The sequence below is a fragment of the Cherax quadricarinatus genome, chromosome 97, assembly GCF_038502225.1.
Source record: "Cherax quadricarinatus isolate ZL_2023a chromosome 97, ASM3850222v1, whole genome shotgun sequence".
NCBI classification, from domain to species: Eukaryota; Metazoa; Arthropoda; class Malacostraca; order Decapoda; family Parastacidae; genus Cherax; species Cherax quadricarinatus.
This window is the reverse complement of record NC_091388.1, coordinates 3684808-3703427: the sequence shown is the minus strand read 5'-3', so window position 1 is coordinate 3703427 and position 18620 is coordinate 3684808. Positions and strand designations below refer to the sequence as shown.

The 18620-nt window shown below is 40.4% G+C and overlaps 1 protein-coding gene across 3 annotated transcripts in view; it reads left to right on the top strand.

Annotated features, from left to right (window-relative positions):
* Bap60 (Brahma-associated protein 60) overlaps positions 1-13260 on the top strand; it is a 74795-nt gene extending 61535 nt beyond the window's left edge. For all 3 annotated transcript variants that reach the window (XM_070105133.1, XM_070105132.1, XM_070105131.1), the window contains exons 7-10: positions 599-820; positions 4430-4597; positions 8971-9144; positions 12909-13260. In XM_070105133.1, coding sequence (XP_069961234.1) covers positions 599-820; positions 4430-4597; positions 8971-9144; positions 12909-13079 — 735 coding nt within the window. In that variant the 3' untranslated portion in view covers positions 13080-13260. The remainder of the gene's footprint in view (positions 1-598; positions 821-4429; positions 4598-8970; positions 9145-12908) is intronic.
* The last annotated feature ends 5360 nt before the right edge of the window (positions 13261-18620 follow it).

Here is an 18620-nt window from a genome sequence, read left to right as displayed (position 1 = left end):
CCTCCACATCTAAACAAAGCACGTTAGCAAGTTCCCATGATCAAAGTTCTTATACAGCGTACAGTACCAACTGGTCGGAGAGCTGATCATAAGTCCACAAGGTCATTAAACAGATAGGTCGTTAAGTGAAGAGTGTCTGAAAAACCATACCCCCGGCCGGGATTGAACCCGCGGTCATAGAGTCTCAAAACTCCAGCCCGTCACGTTAGCCACTAGACCAGCTAGCCACAATAAGATTCATCCAACTAGGTATATTTCTACACCATAGGAAAGTTAGCACAGGCACCTCTGTGACCACAAATGCAAGTTTTTACAGACGAATCTCCAGCTAGCGTGGCCGTGACGAACTCTAGCTCAAGTCCCTTCACTGCCGTCAACATGACGTAGAAATATACCTAGTTGGATGAATCTTATTGTGGCTAGCTGGTCTAGTGGCTAACGCGACGGGCTGGAGTTTTGAGACTCTATGACCGCGGGTTCAATCCCGGCCGGGGGTATGGTTTATTTGCAATCGTGTCATTACGATTTCTTGAGTCATGAAGAGTGTCTGCATAATGTAAATATTTATCATGTGTATTTTTGACACTTTCTTTGACAGGTAAAACGACCTGGTGATAAAAACGTCCGCTGCACCATCCTACTGTTGTTGGATTATCAACCACATCAATTCAAGCTGGATCCACGTCTGGCTCGCCTCTTGGGAGTGCACACGCAGACACGCCCTGTCATTATTACTGCTCTGTGGCAGTATATTAAAACCCACAAGTTGCAAGACAGTCACGAGAGAGAATACATCAACTGTGACAAGTACCTGGAGCAGGTTTGTCTTATTCTGTTAGAATTAGTTAGGAAATAATTTGAATTGTGATAAGGTAAGATTTGTCTGGATTTTTTTTTATCCCAGAGGGTTAGACACCCAGGATAAACCAAGGTAGGGAGGGTTAGGACTGAAGGTAGCTTGAAATTGAGCTCAAAGATTGATTTTTGCTGATATTCCAGAGTACACAAATTATGTCATTCGTCCAGTATGCATCCAGCTGGTCAGTTTAATACATGTTCACAAATGCACTGACTTTTTTTTTTTTTTTTAACAAGTCGGCTGTCTCCCACCGAGGCAGGGTGCCCTAAAAAGAAAGAAAATCCCCAAAAAGAAAATACTTTAATCGTCATTCAACACTTTCACCTGACTCACACATAATCACTGTTTTTGCAGAGGTGCTCAGAACACAACAGTTTAGAAGCATATACATAAAAAGATACACAACATCTCCCCCATTATTTATACAGTTATTAGAGTAATGCAGTTACTTTTTGCTGATGATACTGTGCTTATGGGAGATTCTAAAGAAAAATTGCAAAGGTTAGTGGATGAGTTTGGGAATGTGTGTAAAGGTAGAAAGTTGAAAGTGAACATAGAAAAGAGTAAGGTGATGAGGGTGTCAAATGATTTAGATAAAGAAAAATTGGATATCAAATTGGGAAGGAGGAGTATGGAAGAAGTGAATGTTTTCAGATACTTGGGAGTTGACGTGTCGGCGGATGGATTTATGAAGGATGAGGTTAATCATAGAATTGATGAGGGAAAAAAGGTGAGTGGTGCGTTGAGGTATATGTGGAGTCAAAAAACGTTATCTATGGAGGCAAAGAAGGGAATGTATGAAAGTATAGTAGTACCAACACTCTTATATGGGTGTGAAGCTTGGGTGGTAAATGCAGCAGCGAGGAGACGGTTGGAGGCAGTGGAGATGTCCTGTTTAAGGGCAATGTGTGGTGTAAATATTATGCAGAAAATTCGGAGTGTGGAAATTAGGAGAAGGTGTGGAGTTAATAAAAGTATTAGTCAGAGGGCAGAAGAGGGGTTGTTGAGGTGGTTTGGTCATTTAGAGAGAATGGATCAAAGTAGAATGACATGGAAAGCATATAAATCTATAGGGGAAGGAAGGCGGGGTAGGGGTCGTCCTCGAAAGGGTTGGAGAGAGGGGGTAAAGGAGGTTTTGTGGGTAAGGGGCTTGGACTTCCAGCAAGCGTGCGTGAGCGTGTTAGATAGGAGTGAATGGAGACGAATGGTACTTGGGACCTGACGATCTGTTGGAGTGTGAGCAGGGTAATATTTAGTGAAGGGATTCAGGGAAACCGGTTATTTTCATATAGTCGGACTTGAGTCCTGGAAATGGGAAGTACAATGCCTGCACTTTAAAGGAGGGGTTTGGGATATTGGCAGTTTGGAGGGATATGTTGTGTATCTTTATGTGTATGCTTCTAGACTGTTGTATTCTGAGCACCTCTGCAAAAACAGTGATAATGTGCGAGTGTGGTGAAAGTGTTGAATGATGATGAAAGTATTTTCTTTTTGGGGATTTTCTTTCTTTTTTGGGTCACCCTGCCTCGGTGGGAGACGGCCGACTTGTTGAAAAAAAAAAAAAAAAAATTCAAACTGGAAAGCAAGCTTAATATAGGAGAGGCCTGTTGACGTGATTAATTAACAGAGGATATGTTGTTTTTAGTGCTAGGAATATCCATGTCATTTATTCTGGACCTATTTTTAAATTGTCAGTTTTTGAGTTTTATGTATATGTAAAATTGGCCGAATTATCTATTTCTTGATCACTTTATTGGGTAATTGAAATAGGTAGATAAACGATTTCTCTGTTGTTAGGTTAGGAACAAGACTAGCAAAATAACAATGAGTTTGGTTAACTGTAATGATGGAACTGGTCGAGAAGAGCTCAAAGTGGGTGAAATTGCCAATGCCCGAACATCGCTAAAACCGCTAAGTTTGTGAGAGCATAATTCCATAAGTTTTCCATCAAATTTCATACTTTTGGGTTTATTACCTTCAGAAAAAGCTTCTGTACTTTTTTTTTTTTTTTTTGTGTTTTTTTTTTTTTTTTTTTGTTGTTTTTTTTTTTTTTTTTTTTGTGTGTGTTTGTGTTAGTGTGTGTTTGTGTGTGTGTGTGTTTGTGTGTGTGTGTGTGTGTGTGTGTGTTAGTGTGTGTGTGTGTGTTAGTGTGTGTGTGTGTGTTAGTGTGTGTGTGTGTGTGTGTTAGTTAGAAGATCAGGAGTTCCGATCCTCAAAAGTTTAAAACCTTAACAGAAGAACAAAGGCTAAATGCACTGTATTGCTGACTTTTTTATACACAAGTAACCTGCATTTAGAAGAAAAGCTTATAGCAACTAGTTAATGGTCTAAGTATACCTAGAGAGGGTTTTGGGGATCAATACCTTCACAGCCCAGTCTGTGACCAGCGTCTGATCAACCAGGCTGTAACTGTTGGCTGCATGCAGACTGATGTAGGAACTACAGCCCAGCTGGTCAGGTACTGTCTTTGGATGTTCTTCCAGCAACTTCTTGAAGACAGTCAGGGGTCTATTGGTAATCCCCCTTATGTATACTGGGAGGCAGTTCAACAGTCTTTGGCCCCCTGACTGAAATGTCATACGTTTGTCTGTCGTTTGCAGGTTATTTGTCTGTTGTTCCACTCATGGTATTGTGCCTTTTTGCTCTCGACATTTTTTGTTTTATATTTCCAAAGTTACGAAGATATTCTAGACCCTGATTATCCAAACATAAAAAAAAAAAATCCTTTTCAGACTGCCTGATGGATTAAATTTGAACAATAAAATTCAGACGCAGTAGTAATTAGTGATATAAATCATCTCAGTTCTTTATGTATATGAGCCCTGAAAACTTGCTACACAACCCGCACATAGGAGAGAGAAGCTACGGCAATGTTTCGGTCGGCCTTGGACCATTTACAAAGTCCAGTGGGATTTGTAAATGGCCTACATTAACCTATGTCTGGTCTTTAGTAGTCTGTAAGCATTAGGCATAACCTGCCTAAAATAAGCTGCATGTTAATGGCTTTCTTTTGTGCATAACAATATTTTATTAATGTAAATTACATGTTGTATATTGCAGAAAAGCAATGAAGTTGTGTTGTATTAGCTTGTAATTAGAGTCTGACTAACATTTTAAACTGTCAATGAAATGCTGTATTTCCTCTACTGATATAACGTTTAGTTCATTTTTTTTATTAATTGATTTTCTTCTTTATAATTACAGTGGACCCCCGATTAACGATCTTTTTTCATTCCAGAAGTATGTTCAGGTACCAGTACTGACCGAATTTGTTCCCATAAGGAATATTGTGAATTAGATTAGTCCATTTCAGACCCCCAAACATACACGTACAAATGCACTTACATAAATACACTTACATAATTGGTCGCATTTGGAGGTGATCGTTAAGCGGGGGTCCACTGTCCTTTTTTTTGGGGGGGGGGCATTCCGGCCATCTCTCACTGAGGCAGGGTGCCCCAAAAAACTATAAGGCTTATGTTTTAGTAATTTATACAGGAGGAGAGGTTACTAGCCCCTTACTCCCAACATTATTTACAAACGATGGTCATATCAGGTAATACCTTTCAGATCTTTGGTGTCCCTCGCATGAAATTTGCAGAAATCCCTGGGAGACTGAACCAGTTGCTGTTTCCTCCAGATCCCATCATTATCAATCATACCATATCTGTCGAGGGGGCAGACCAGAAGAAGACATCGTGTTATGATATAGATGTGGAAGTTGATGATAATCTCAAGGTAGGCATCTGCAAATGCAGCTTCTTTTCACTTGGTGTCGGACTCGTATACCAACGACTCAGACTTATGACAGGCTGTCTGATCAGTATGCATACCTAAATACAGCCTCTCCTCACTTAATGATGGAGTTCCGTCCCTAAGACTACGTCGCTAAACGAATTTGTCGGTAAGTGAAGAGTATACTATAATGGTAGGGGGTTTGTCCAAGCAATCTGTTGTTGTTTTAATGTTACCTTTGCACCATTTATAACATTCCTGGTATATTGTAATAAACAGAATGGAGGAAATCAGCTCTGATATACATTATTTAGTTTACTGGTTGGAGAGAGGGTCGTAAATTCGAGTGGTCGGTAAACAAGTACATCGCTAAGTGAGGAGAGGCTGTATTACTCGACAATTTTATCCAAATTTAAGCTTTGTGAATATAGTAATATAGACAGAGTGAGGGGGTAAAGAAGGTTTTGTGTATCAAGGGGTTTCGACATACACTAGGCATGTGTGAGCGTATTAGGAGTGAGTGGAGACAAATGGTTTTTGGGACTTGATGAGCTGTTGGAGTGTGAGGAAGATAATGCAGTAGTTCCCCTATATCTGCAGGGAATTATTAAGCAAAATTAAGTGTTATTTTCAGATCAAGGTAAACCATGGGTAACTGAAACCTTGGAAACCACCTCCATGGATATGAGGATTCTGCTGTATTTTGTGAAGGGTTACAGGGAAACCAGTTAGCCAGACTTGAGTCCTGGAGGTGGAAAGTAGAGTGCATGCACTCTGAAGGAGGGTGGAGATACTTGCTGTTTAGAAGGATATCTAAACTGTTAAATCTACATGCCTCTGGCAAGACAGTGATAGCATGAATGATGGTGAAAGTTTCTCTTTTGAGTCACCCTGCCTTGGTGGGAGACTGCCAGTCTTAAAAAAAAAAAGTGTGGGAGTTGATGATTAACTATTTTAAAAAAAATCTAGATATAAAAAGTACTATAAAATTGAAGAGATAGATATTTTGACTATAAAGCAATGGATTTTTAGTCAAAATAGTCTAATTTTAGTGGTAAGCAGGAAATAGTCCAGAAAATCAGGTAGACATTTGCAAATATTGTTCTATTAGTAGACAGCAACCACCCAGGGAGGTACTACCATCCTGTGGTAGTAGGTTGGTAGACAGCAACCACCCAGGGAGGTACTACCATCCTGTGGTAGTAGGTTGGTAGAACAACAACCACCCAGGGAGGTACTACCATCCTGTGGTAGTAGGTTGGTAGACAACAACCACCCAGGGAGGTACTACCATCCTGTGGTGGTAGGTTGGTAGACAGCAACCACCCAGGGAGGTACTACCATCCTGTGGTAGTAGGTTGGTAGACAACAACCACCCAGGGAGGTACTACCATCCTGTGGTAGTAGGTTGGTAGACAACAACCACCCAGGGAGGTACTACCATCCTGTGGTAGTAGGTTGGTAGACAACAACCACCCAGGGAGGTACTACCATCCTGTGGTAGTAGGTTGGTAGACAACAACCACCCAGGGAGGTACTACCATCCTGTGGTAGTAGGTTGGTAGACAACAACCACCCAGGGAGGTACTACCATCCTGTGGTAGTAGGTTGGTAGACAACAACCACCCAGGGAGGTACTACCATCCTGTGGTAGTAGGTTGGTAGACAACAACCACCCAGGGAGGTACTACCATCCTGTGGTAGTAGGTTGGTAGAAAACAACCACCCAGGGAGGTACTACCATCCTGTGGTAGTAGGCTGGTAGACAACAACCACCCAGGGAGGTACTACCATCCTGTGGTAGTAGGTTGGTAGACAACAACCACCCAGGGAGGTACTACCATCCTGTGGTAGTAGGTTGGTAGAAAACAACCACCCAGGGAGGTACTACCATCCTGTGGTAGTAGGCTGGTAGACAACAACCACCCAGGGAGGTACTACCATCCTGTGGTAGTAGGTTGGTAGAAAACAACCACCCAGGGAGGTACTACCATCCTGTGGTAGTAGGTTGGTAGACAGCAACCACCCAGGGAGGTACTACCATCCTGTGGTAGTAGGTTGGTAGACAACAACCACCCAGGGAGGTACTACCATCCTGTGGTAGTAGGTTGGTAGACAACAACCACCCAGGGAGGTACTACCATCCTGTGGTAGTAGGTTGATAGACAACAACCACCCAGGGAGGTACTACCATCCTGTGGTAGTAGGTTGGTAGACAGCAACCACCCAGGGAGGTACTACCATCCTGTGGTAGTAGGTTGGTAGACAACAACCACCCAGGGAGGTACTACCATCCTGTGGTAGTAGGTTGGTAGACAGCAACCACCCAGGGAGGTACTACCATCCTGTGGTAGTAGGTTGGTAGACAACAACCACCCAGGGAGGTACTACCATCCTGTGGTAGTAGGTTGGTAGACAACAACCACCCAGGGAGGTACTACCATCCTGTGGTAGTAGGTTGGTAGACAACAACCACCCAGGGAGGTACTACCATCCTGTGGTAGTAGGTTGGTAGACAACAACCACCCAGGGAGGTACTACCATCCTGTGGTAGTAGGTTGGTAGACAGCAACCACCCAGGGAGGTACTACCATCCTGTGGTAGTAGGTTGGTATACAACAACCACCCAGGGAGGTACTACCATCCTGTGGTAGTAGGTTGGTAGACAGCAACCACCCAGGGAGGTACTACCATCCTGTGGTAGTAGGTTGGTAGACAACAACCACCCAGGGAGGTACTACCATCCTGTGGTAGTAGGTTGGTAGACAACAACCACCCAGGGAGGTACTACCATCCTGTGGTAGTAGGTTGGTAGACAACAACCACCCAGGGAGGTACTACCGTCCTGCCAACTGAGTGTAAACAAAAACCTGTAATTGTTTTAAATGATGGTAGGATTGCTGGTGTTCTTTTTCCTGTCTCATAATCACGCTGGATAACAGGTATGTCTTGCTACTTACATTTTTAGGTCACACTACGCAGACACGCACATGCATATATATATATATATACATACACACATCTAGGTTTTTCTTCTTTTTTCTAAATAGTTCTTATTCATTTTATTTCCTCTATTCTCCATGGGGAAGTGGAAAAGAATCTTTCCTCCATAAACCATGCCTGCCGTACGAGGCGACTAAAAATGCCGGGAGCAATGGTCTAGTAACCCCTTCTCCTGTAGAAAATACTAAATAAGAGAAGTAGTAGTTTATTGTTCTACCACTTTATACAAATTTAAGTCTTGTAATATCTTTAACCCGTAAAAGGTCCAAGCAGATCTATGTTCACATGTGTAGCGCTACAAAAGTAGATCTATGTTTTTTTTTACATATTTTCAAATATAACAAAAAAAGTAGATCAAAGTTTTTTACACATTTTCAAATGTAAAAAAACAAGAAGATGATCTGTTTTTTTTACTTACTTTCAAATGCTGAAAAAACGTATATACAGTGGACCCCCGGTTTACGATCAGCTCCCAATGCGACCAATTATGTAAGTGTATTTATGTAAGTGCGTTTGTATGTGTATGTTTGGGGGTCTGAAATGGACTAATCTAATTCACAATATTCCTTATGGGAACAAATTCGGTCAGTACTGGCACCTGAACATACTAATGGAATGAAATAATATCATAAACCGGGGGTCCACTGTATATGTTTGGGCCGTTTACAGGCTAAATCTAATTGTGAATCACAGCTTTAGGTATTTCATTGAGGATTGGATGAAATTGATGCTATCAGAACATGATTTAGTTTGCATTACTAGGAAGTGGTACAGTATTTACAAATAATATAAGGAATGGAATAATGTGAAAAGTAAAAGTTAGTGTGGAAGTTGCTAATTGAAAGTACAGTATTCAGAATGTTTCTAAGGGTTATGTTAGAAATAAAGAATAGGAGTGTAGCATCATCACAAACTTGTATAGTAATATAGTACAGTGGACCCCCGGTTTACAATATTATTTCATTCCAGAAGTATGTTCAGGTGCCAGTACTGACCGAATTTGTTCCCATAAGGAATATTGTGAATTAGATTAGTCCATTTCAGACCCCCAAACATACACGTACAAACGCACTTACATAAATACACTTACATAATTGGTCGCATTGGGAGCTGATCGTAAACCGGGGGTCCACTGTACTTGAAAACTGTAACACAAAGTACAGTAGTACAGCACTTAACTAACACAAAGCTTATTATTGGTTAATTTTAATATTTAGGGATCATTAAGAAACTTAAAAAAAAAAATCAAAATGTAAGTAGCTGTGCATTTATCAGAATAAAGCAAATAGTATGAGACTAAAACAGGATGCTCCCATTTTTTTACACATTTAAAATTGATTCACATTATGTATTTCCCGTCTTGACGTAAACAGACCCAAATGAACAATTTCCTACTGAGTACCAACTCCCAGCAAGATATCCAGACGCTAGACACCAAGATCCACGAGACAGTGGAAACTATCAATTCCCTCAAAACTAATCGCGAGTTCTACCTCTCGTTTGCCAAGGATCCACAGCAGTTCATTCAGAAATGGCTGATATCCCAGGTGAGTGCCTTTTACAATTTCTGTTTGGAAAAATGAGAGATTGCTAGTAAGGATTACAAGGCATTTCAGTTAGTGTTGAGCTTAAGAGAGGTAATAAATTAGGTAAAAAGGACGTTTAATGTGGCAACGTTTCACTCTCCAGGAACTGTCAAGCCATTATAGTAAAAAAGGTCACATTGGTTGCATCTGTGTCCTTTTACTTAACATTGTCAGTAATTTTACCAGGCAACAAGTTAGTAGATATCAGCCATCCAAGGAGGTACTGTGCTACTGTTTTCTCTGATGAAACACAATAGAGTGGTATACATCAATAGTAGGTTGGTATGTATCAACCATCCAAGGAGGTACTGTGCTACTCTTTTCTCTGATGAAACACAGTAGAGTGGTATACATCAATAGTAGGTTGGTATATATCAGCCATCCAAGGAGGTACTGTGCTACTCTTTTCTCTGATGAAACACAGTAGAGTGGTATACATCAATAGTAGGTTGGTATATATCAGCCATCCAAGGAGGTACTGTACTATTGCCCTATATGTGGAAAAGGTAATTCATGTACAGTTCTGGACATTATTAGAGGTAACATCATGAAGGAGGGGTGTTAATGTTGCAGTTTAAAAACTGTAGTGTAAAGCACCCTTCTGGCAAGACAGTGATGGAGTGAATGATGGTGAAAGTTTTTCTTTTTCGGGCCACCCTGCCTTGGTGGGAATCGGCCAGTGTGATAATAATAAAAAAAATAAAATAACATCATGCCATTTGTGGCAAAAAGTTTCCTCTAATAAATGTCTGGAACTGTACATACAAGTGTATTTTTTATACATCTTGTCAGTATGACGACAGTATTTTTCACAGCCCTGTATGATATGAAACAAGAGTTGGTTGGTATGCAGCAACCATCCAAGGAGGTACTGTGCTACCATACTGTCCTGCCATTATTGTGAAATGATACCTGTCAAATGGATTTCTTGTCTTTTCTGTGGTAAATCTTTGAGTTATACTTAAATTAGTAGTACAGTGGACCCCCGGTTAACGATATTTTTTCACTCCAGAAGTATGTTCAGGTGCCAGTACTGACCAAATTTGTTCCCATAAGGAATATTGTGAAGTAGATTAGTCCATTTCAGACCCCCAAACATACACGTACAAACGCACTTACATAAATACACTTACATAATTGGTCGCATTCGGAGGTGATCGTTATGCGGGGGTCCACTGTATTTGGTTATCTTCTCTGTATTTCTTAATAGCTCTTGATATGAAGGCACTATTGCACATTGTAAACCTTTATTAAGGCAATTTAAAGAATAAAAAATACCAGAACTGGAACAGTACACAAATAACCCACACACAGGACCTATACATTGTTACAGGTGGGCCTCACTTATACAGCAGGTTAGGTTCCAGGCTACTGCTGTAAAGTGAAACATTTCCCCCCTTTTTTTTTTTTTTTAACTTTCAAATATACACATAAAAGCCTGATAACGTGTTTACACTGTCATGTATTAAGTGAGCAATAAAGCTATCCCTTAAAAATGCGTATACAGTACACACATTACTTAGAATGTTTTTGTCCTTAGACTATACAGAGTGGTGAATATATTTATCATAGGAAATCTGAATAAATGAAGAGAAGTATACAGTGGACCCCCGGTTAACGATATTTTTTCACTCCAGAATTATGTTCAGGTGCAAGTACTGACTGAATTTATTCCCATAAGGAATATTGTGAAGTAGATTAGTCCATTTCAGACCCCCAAACATACACGTACAAACGCACTTACATAAATACACTTACATAATTAGTCGCATTTGGAGGTGATGGTTAAGCGGGGGTCCACTGTACTACTCTGTAGGCTTAAAAAGCTTGGTCTCCAAGTGAAACATCCACAATGGTGTCTGTTCTGCCATAGTATCTTTTTAATATAGCTTGTCGGTTGTATAATTTTTTCTCGGCAAAATATTTCCGGTTAGCCGGACTCGAGTCCTGATGGTGGGAAGTACTTTGCCTGTACTTTGTTCTTTAGAGATCCATGTAAACTGTTGTCTACATACCTCTGGCAAGACAGTGATAGTATAAATGGTGAAAGTGTTTCTTTTTCCGATTGCCCTGCCTCAGTGAGAGATAACCAGCACGTTGAAAAAAAAATTCCTCTAGTTTAGGAGGCCTTGTCTGAAGCCTACCTGCTGGGACAGTGAATGATAGAATCAATTGCAGATAACAAAAGTATAAAGTAAATTAGGAAATTCAGAACTGAAGTTAGGTTGTTTGCTTTTGTATTAATGTTAGTGAAAAGATCATAGCTTAATGAAATCTTTGAGAATATTGTAGAGCAGGAAAGAATCAGCATACCATCGAGTTACAAACTTAGGACACAATACACAAATAACCCGCACGTAAAAAGAAACTCATTGTGACATTTCGGTCTGACGTTGATCATTAAATAGTCACACATGAAGGTAAGGGAACCGATATTTACACAAGAGTAGGCCACGGGTAGGAGAAAGAGAGGTAGAAAAATAAAAGGAGGTAGAGTGCTCCAGGTACTATGCTCAGTATATTTTCATCCACTGGGTCATGAGTGGTGATCCCTTTCTCTCCAGGATCCCATCATTATTGTTAACCCTTAAACGGTCCAAACGTATATATACGTTTTTTCAACATCTGAAAGTATGTAAAAAATGTAAATCTTTTTTTTTGTTTTACATTTGAAAATGTGTAAAAAAAACTTTTATCTACATTTTTTTTTTTTGTTATATTTGAAAATGTGTAAAAAAAAAAGTAGATCTACTTTTGGATCACTACGAATTTGAACGTCGATCTGTTTGGACCGTTTAAGGGTTAAATGAGCAGATTACTACTGCCCTTGTTTTTTAACAATTAACAGCTTTATTTTTTGTATAGTGTACTATTGTATCCGAGTGCCTCTGCAAAGACGGTGATTATGTAGGAATGATGGTGAAAGTGTTGAATGATGATGAAATTTGTTTTTTCTTTTTGGGTCGCCCGGCCTTGATGGGAAACGGCCGATGTGTTAAAAAAAAAGGAATACTGTTAAGCACAGAGAAAGCCACTAACATGCATATACATTTTAGTAGACTAATGCTAACACTCACAGATTGCTTAAAACTAGACATTCCAGCAGGCGTGCATGAGTGTGTTCGATAGGAGTGAATGGAGACGAATGGTATTTGGGACCTGACGATCTGTTGGAGTGTGAGCAGGGTAATATTTAGTGAAGGGATTCAGGGAAACCGGTTATTTTTATATAGTCGGACTTGAGTCCTGGAAATGGGAAGTACAATGCCTGCACTCTAAAGGAGGGGTTCGGGACATTAGCAGTTTGGAGGGATATGTTGTGTATCTTTATACGTATATGCTTCTAAACTGTTGTGTTCTGAGCACCTCTGCAAAAACAGTGATTGTGTGTGAGTGTGGTGAAAGTGTTGAATGATGATGAAAGTATTTTCTTTTTTGGGTCACCCTTCCTCGGTGGGAGACGGCCGACTTGTTGAAAAAAAAAATTGCTTATTTAGCGGTAAAATTTTAATTCATTCTTTCAATGAACCAGCCACATCCCACCTAGGCAGGGTGACCTAAAAAAAAACATGAAAGTTTCTCTTGTTAAATTTAGTAGTGTGTGCAGGAGAAGGGGTACTAGCCCCTTGCTTCCTTTTACCTAACATGTGGGTAATTCTACCAACATTATTACAGTCTTTGAAGGTTGGCAGTCAGTCAAGCAAAGTAACATTTTTACTTTCCAGAATCGTGACTTGAAAACCATGACTGACGTTGTTGGTAATCCAGAGGAAGAACGACGAGCGCAATACTACTATCAACCCTGGACTCACGAAGCTGTCAACCGCTACTTCTATTCTAAGATTCAGCAGAAACGAGCTGAACTGGAACAAGCTCTAGGGATTAGAAACAACTAAATATTTTTACTTACCATTTTGTCAGGATTCTGTTACTAGAAAACTGAAGTGCTGTATGAAATTATTATCCAGTTGAAACACTGATATAAGTTTCGACTTGCTCTTGCAATGAAACTAGAGCTGGTTTTCAGCTTTGTTTTTACAGGATTATTGATATATCATGATTTCATTAGTTCTTATATTATATTATATTTGTAAAAAAGGAGTATCATTACCCTAATGGGATTTGGAAGGAAAGTGTAAGAGCCAGTACTACCTTCATGGTATTGAGGGGGAGGGACCTATGATATACCTTCGATGAGTTTTGAAAGTTTTTTGGCTAGGCTTATCTGGTGGTAACCTGGTCCACCAGGTTGTTGCTGCTGCTGGTCTGCTGATCCACATATCCATCCCAGCCTGATTGATCTGCCACCTGGTGAAGATGCCCAGTTTCCTCTTGAAGACTTCTACACTTGTTCCGGCAGTTTTTGTGATATCTCCTGGTAAGATGTGATGTTAAGTTGCCGACCTCTACACTTGTTCCAGTAGTGTTTCTGATATCTCCTGGTAAGATGTGATGTTAAGTTGCTGACCTCTACACTTGTTCCAGTAGTGTTTCTGATATCTCCTGGTAAGATGTGATGTTAAGTTGCCGACCTCTACACTTGTTCCAGTAGTGTTTCTGATATCTCCTGGTAAGATGTGATGTTAAGTTGCCGACCTCTACACTTGTTCCAGTAGTGTTTCTGATATCTCCTGGTAAGATGTGATGTTAAGTTGCCGACCTCTAAACTTGTCCCAGCAGTGTTTCTAATATCTCCTGGCAAGATGTGATGTTAAGTTGCCGACCTCTACACTTGTCCCAGCAGTGTTTCTAATATCTCCTGGTAAGATGTGATGTTAAGTTGCCGACCTCTACACTTGTCCCAGCAGTGTTTCTGATATCTCCTGGTAAGATGTGATGTAGCTGAGGTACTACGAGGTCGTCTCAGTACTGAACTTTGCTAATGACACATCACTGAGGAAGATTCTTGTCAGAGGAAGAGTAAAATACGACTCTCTCTACCTTTGGATAAGCATTTGCCTGGACCTGTTTCATTTATTTTTTCAAAGAACTCTCTTCAAAGTAGGAAGTTTTAATAAACCATACCACAGGTGGAGTTTGAACCTGTGATCAGAGTCACAAAACTCCAGACCATCACGTTAGCCACTAGACCAGCTAGCTACAATAAGATTCATCCAACTAGGTATATTTCTACACCATAGGAAGGTTATTGTAGCTAGCTGGCCCAGTGGTTAATGCGACGGTCTGAGTTTTGTGACTCTGATCGCGGGTTCAAACCCCACTTGTGGTATGGTTTGTTTCCACTCGTGTCATTTTGATTTCATGAGTCAAGAAGCTTTAATGCTGGTGAAGGGCTTTTGATCCAGTGAATTGGAGCTGTCATTCCTGTCAAACATTACTTCCCCTACCTTAGGCACAGTGCATACATAGTATGTTGTTTATAGACATGAAAATGTGTGTTTGTCAGTGTATATACACAGAATTTACTTTAATTGTTTTTTAGGAATTTAAAGTGGAGGTGAAAGTGTTGAATGATGAAAGTATTTTCCTTTTGGGGATTTTCTTTCTTTTTGGGTCACCCTGCCTCGGTGGGAGACGGCCGATTTGTTAAAAAAAAAAAAATCCTTGACTACTGGTATACAAGTTATATACAACCTTAATGACCCTCAAGAATTTGATAGGCTCGAAACAAAACCGTTCAAGTTCCCTAAGTAATCCTAAGTAATGTAATCTAAAATTGAAAGTGTCGAAAAGCTGTTAAGGTTCTTTCTCAGAATAACTTGGAAAAAAATATAGCAGGTAGAAGTAATGAAGATGGTAACTCTTTCAAGGGGTGAATAGGTGGTAAGTTTATGAAAGCAGTTAGTTTTTACGAGGGTAATGAGGCTCAGTTTGACAATTTTCTTCTTATTCTTTTTAGTAATCTTTACAGGAAAAGGGCCCCTCATGGAAGGTTCCTTGATGTTGGTGAGGGGCTCTTGATTTAGGGAATTGGATCTGTGCTCCAGTTCCTCGAATTAAGCTTGAATGCCTTCCACATCCCCCCTCCCCTGGGCACTGTATAATCCTACGGGTTTAGCGCTTCCCCCTTGATTATAATAATAATAATACAGGAAAAGGGGTTTCTAGCCTATTGTTCCCGGCATTTTAGTTGACTTTTACAACACGCATGGCTTACGGAGGAAAGATTCTTATTCCACTTCCCCATGGATATAAAAGGAAAAGTAATAAGACCAAGAACTATTAAGATAAAATCAAAGAAAACTCAGATGAGTGTGTATAAATAAACGTGTACATGAATGTGTAGTGTGACCTAAGTGTAAGTAGAAGTAGCAAGACATGCCTGTAATCTTGCATATTTATGAGACAAAAGACACCAGCAATCCTACCATCATGTAAAACAATTACAGGCTTTCGTTTTACACTCACTTGGCAGGACGGTAGTACCTCCCTGGATGGTTGCTGTCTACCAACCTACTACAGTTACTTTTTGCTGATGATACTGTGCTTATGGGAGATTCTAAAGAAAAATTGCAAAGGTTAGTGGATGAGTTTGGGAATGTGTGTAAAGGTAGAAAGTTGAAAGTGAACATAGAAAAGAGTAAGGTGATGAGGGTATCAAATGATTTAGATAAAGAAAAATTGGATATCAAATTGGGAGGAGGAGTATGGAAGAAGTGAATGTTTTCAGATACTTGGGAGTTGACGTATCGGCGGATGGATTTATGAAGGATGAGGTTAATCATAGAATTGATGAGGGAAAAAAGGTGAGTGGTGCGTTGAGGTATATGTGGAGTCAAAAAACGTTATCTATGGAGGCAAAGAAGGGAATGTATGAAAGTATAGTAGTACCAACACTCTTATATGGATGTGAAGCTTGGGTGGTAAATGCAGCAGCGAGGAGACAGTTGGAGGCAGTGGAGATGTCCTGTCTAAGGGCAATGTGTGGTGTAAATATTATGCAGAAAATTCGGAGTGTGGAAATTAGGAGAAGGTGTGGAGTTAATAAAAGTATTAGTCAGAGGGCAGAAGAGGGGTTGTTGAGGTGGTTTGGTCATTTAGAGAGAATGGATCAAAGTAGAATGACATGGAAAGCATATAAATCTATAGGGGAAGGAAGGAGGGGTAGGGGTCGTCCTCGAAAGGGTTGGAAAGAGGGGGTAAAGGAGGTTTTGTGGGCGAGGGGCTTGGACTTCCAGCAAGCGTGCATGAGCATGTTAGGAGTGAATGGAGACGAATGATACTTGAGACCTGACGATCTGTTGGAGTGTGAGCAGGGTAATATTTAGTGAAGGGATTCAGGGAAACCGGTTATTTTCATATAGTCGGACTTGAGTCCTGGAAATGGGAAGTACAATGCCTGCACTTTAAAGGAGGGATTTGGGATATTGGCAGTTTGGAGGGATATGTTGTGTATCTTTATACGTATATGCTTCTAAACTGTTGTGTTCTGAACACCTCTGCAAAAACAGTGATAATGTGTGAGTGTGGTGAAAATGTTGAATGATGATGAAAGTATTTTCTTTTTTGGGGATTTTCTTTCTTTTTTGGGTCACCCTGCCTCGGTGGGAGACGGCCGACTTGTTGGAAAAAAAAAAAAGTGAGGCTCAGGTTAGGGTATGTATTAGAGAGGAAAATTATTTTCCAGTAAAAGTAAGCTTTAGACAGGGACGTGTGATATCACCATCAGCAAAGGAAGTCTTGATGCTGTGGTTTACATCTCTGTCTAAATCAGACATGAGAATGAGGAAAAGGCTGGGAGGGAGTAATGTGCCTTGTGGAACAGTTTTTTGTCACTGTAGCTGCCTTGGACTTGACTCTCTTCATCATACAAGTTGGTGCTATTCTTTATTACCCAGGCATTGTATTGACTGATGAATTACCGTATTTCGTAGCTTATAAGATGCGGCTGATGAGACTTGTTTTAGTATCAACGGCTCGGCATCGGACATAATTGGGAGAGCTGCAGCCCACCCCAAACCCCAAACGTATAGCTCCTGTCACTGACCTTCAGTTTATAGGACGCAGGCTTTTTTTTGGAGACATTTTATGGAAAAAACATGCATCTGAATATCTTTATGTACTTGACGTGCTGTTGGAGTGTGAGCAAAGTAACATTTATGAAGGGGTTCAGGGAAACCGGCAGGCCGGACTTGAGTCCTGGAGATGGGAAGTACGGTGCCTGCACTCTGAAGGAGGGGTGTTAATATTGCAGTTTAAAAACTGTAGTGTAAAGCACCCTTCTGGCAAGACAGTGATGGAGTGAATGATGGTAAAAGTTTTTCTTTTTCGGGCCACCCTGCCTTGGTGGGAATCGGCCAGTGTGATAAAAATAAAAAACTTTCAACATCTGAATATCTTTACTTGTAGACATTTTGCTATCCAGTGGCTTCGTCATTACAATATATGGACATAATCTAATGGCTCCAGTTTGTTGAAAAACAGAAGAATCTGAAGACTAGAAATACGTACAGAAGTCAGTAGAAGACAAGGTAATCAGTCCCTCAGCCTAGGAGCTGGTGATGACCACTAGTCATCATCTGCTCTTAGGCTGAGGGACTGATTACCTTGTCTTTCACTATTTGCTGTATATGTTTTTATTATGCCCATGTATCAGTTAGTCACTGGATGGCAAAACATCTACAAGTAAACATACCCAGATGTTGCATATGTGTCTTAATTCATCATGATGTCAGTACTAAATATCACTGATATACAACTGTATGACTACTGTTGGGTTTAGTGCTCCCCATTAATATAATATGAAGGTGGCATTGTTGTATACAACTTAGGTACCCACGTATGCATGTTTTTTTTTTTTTTTTTTTTTTTTTAACAAGTCGGCAGTCTCCCACCGAGGCAGGGCGACCCAAAAAAGAAAGAAAATCCCCAAAAAGAAAAATACTTTCATCATCATTCAACACTTTCACCACACTCACCCATTATCACTGTTTTTGCAGAGGTGCTCAGAATACAACAGTTTAGAAGCATATACATATAAAGATACACAACATATCCCTCCAAACTGCCAATATCCCAAACCCCTCCTTTAAAGTGCAGGCATTGTACTTCCCATTTCCAGGACTCAAGTCTGACTATATGAAAATAACCGGTTTCCCTGAATCCCTTCACTAAATATTACCCTGCTCACACTCCAACAGATCGTCAGGTCTCAAGTATCATTCGTCTCCATTCACTCCTATCTAACATGCTCATGCACGCTTGCTGGAAGTCCAAGCCCCTCGCCCACAAAACCTCCTTTACCCCCTCTTTCCAACCCTTTCGAGGACGACCCCTACCCCTCCTTCCTTCCCCTATAGATTTATATGCTTTCCATGTCATTCTACTTTGATCCATTCTCTCTAAATGACCAAACCACCTCAACAACCCCTCTTCTGCCCTCTGACTAATACTTTTATTAACTCCACACCTTCTCCTAATTTCCACACTCCGAATTTTCTGCATAATATTTACACCACACATTGCCCTTAGACAGG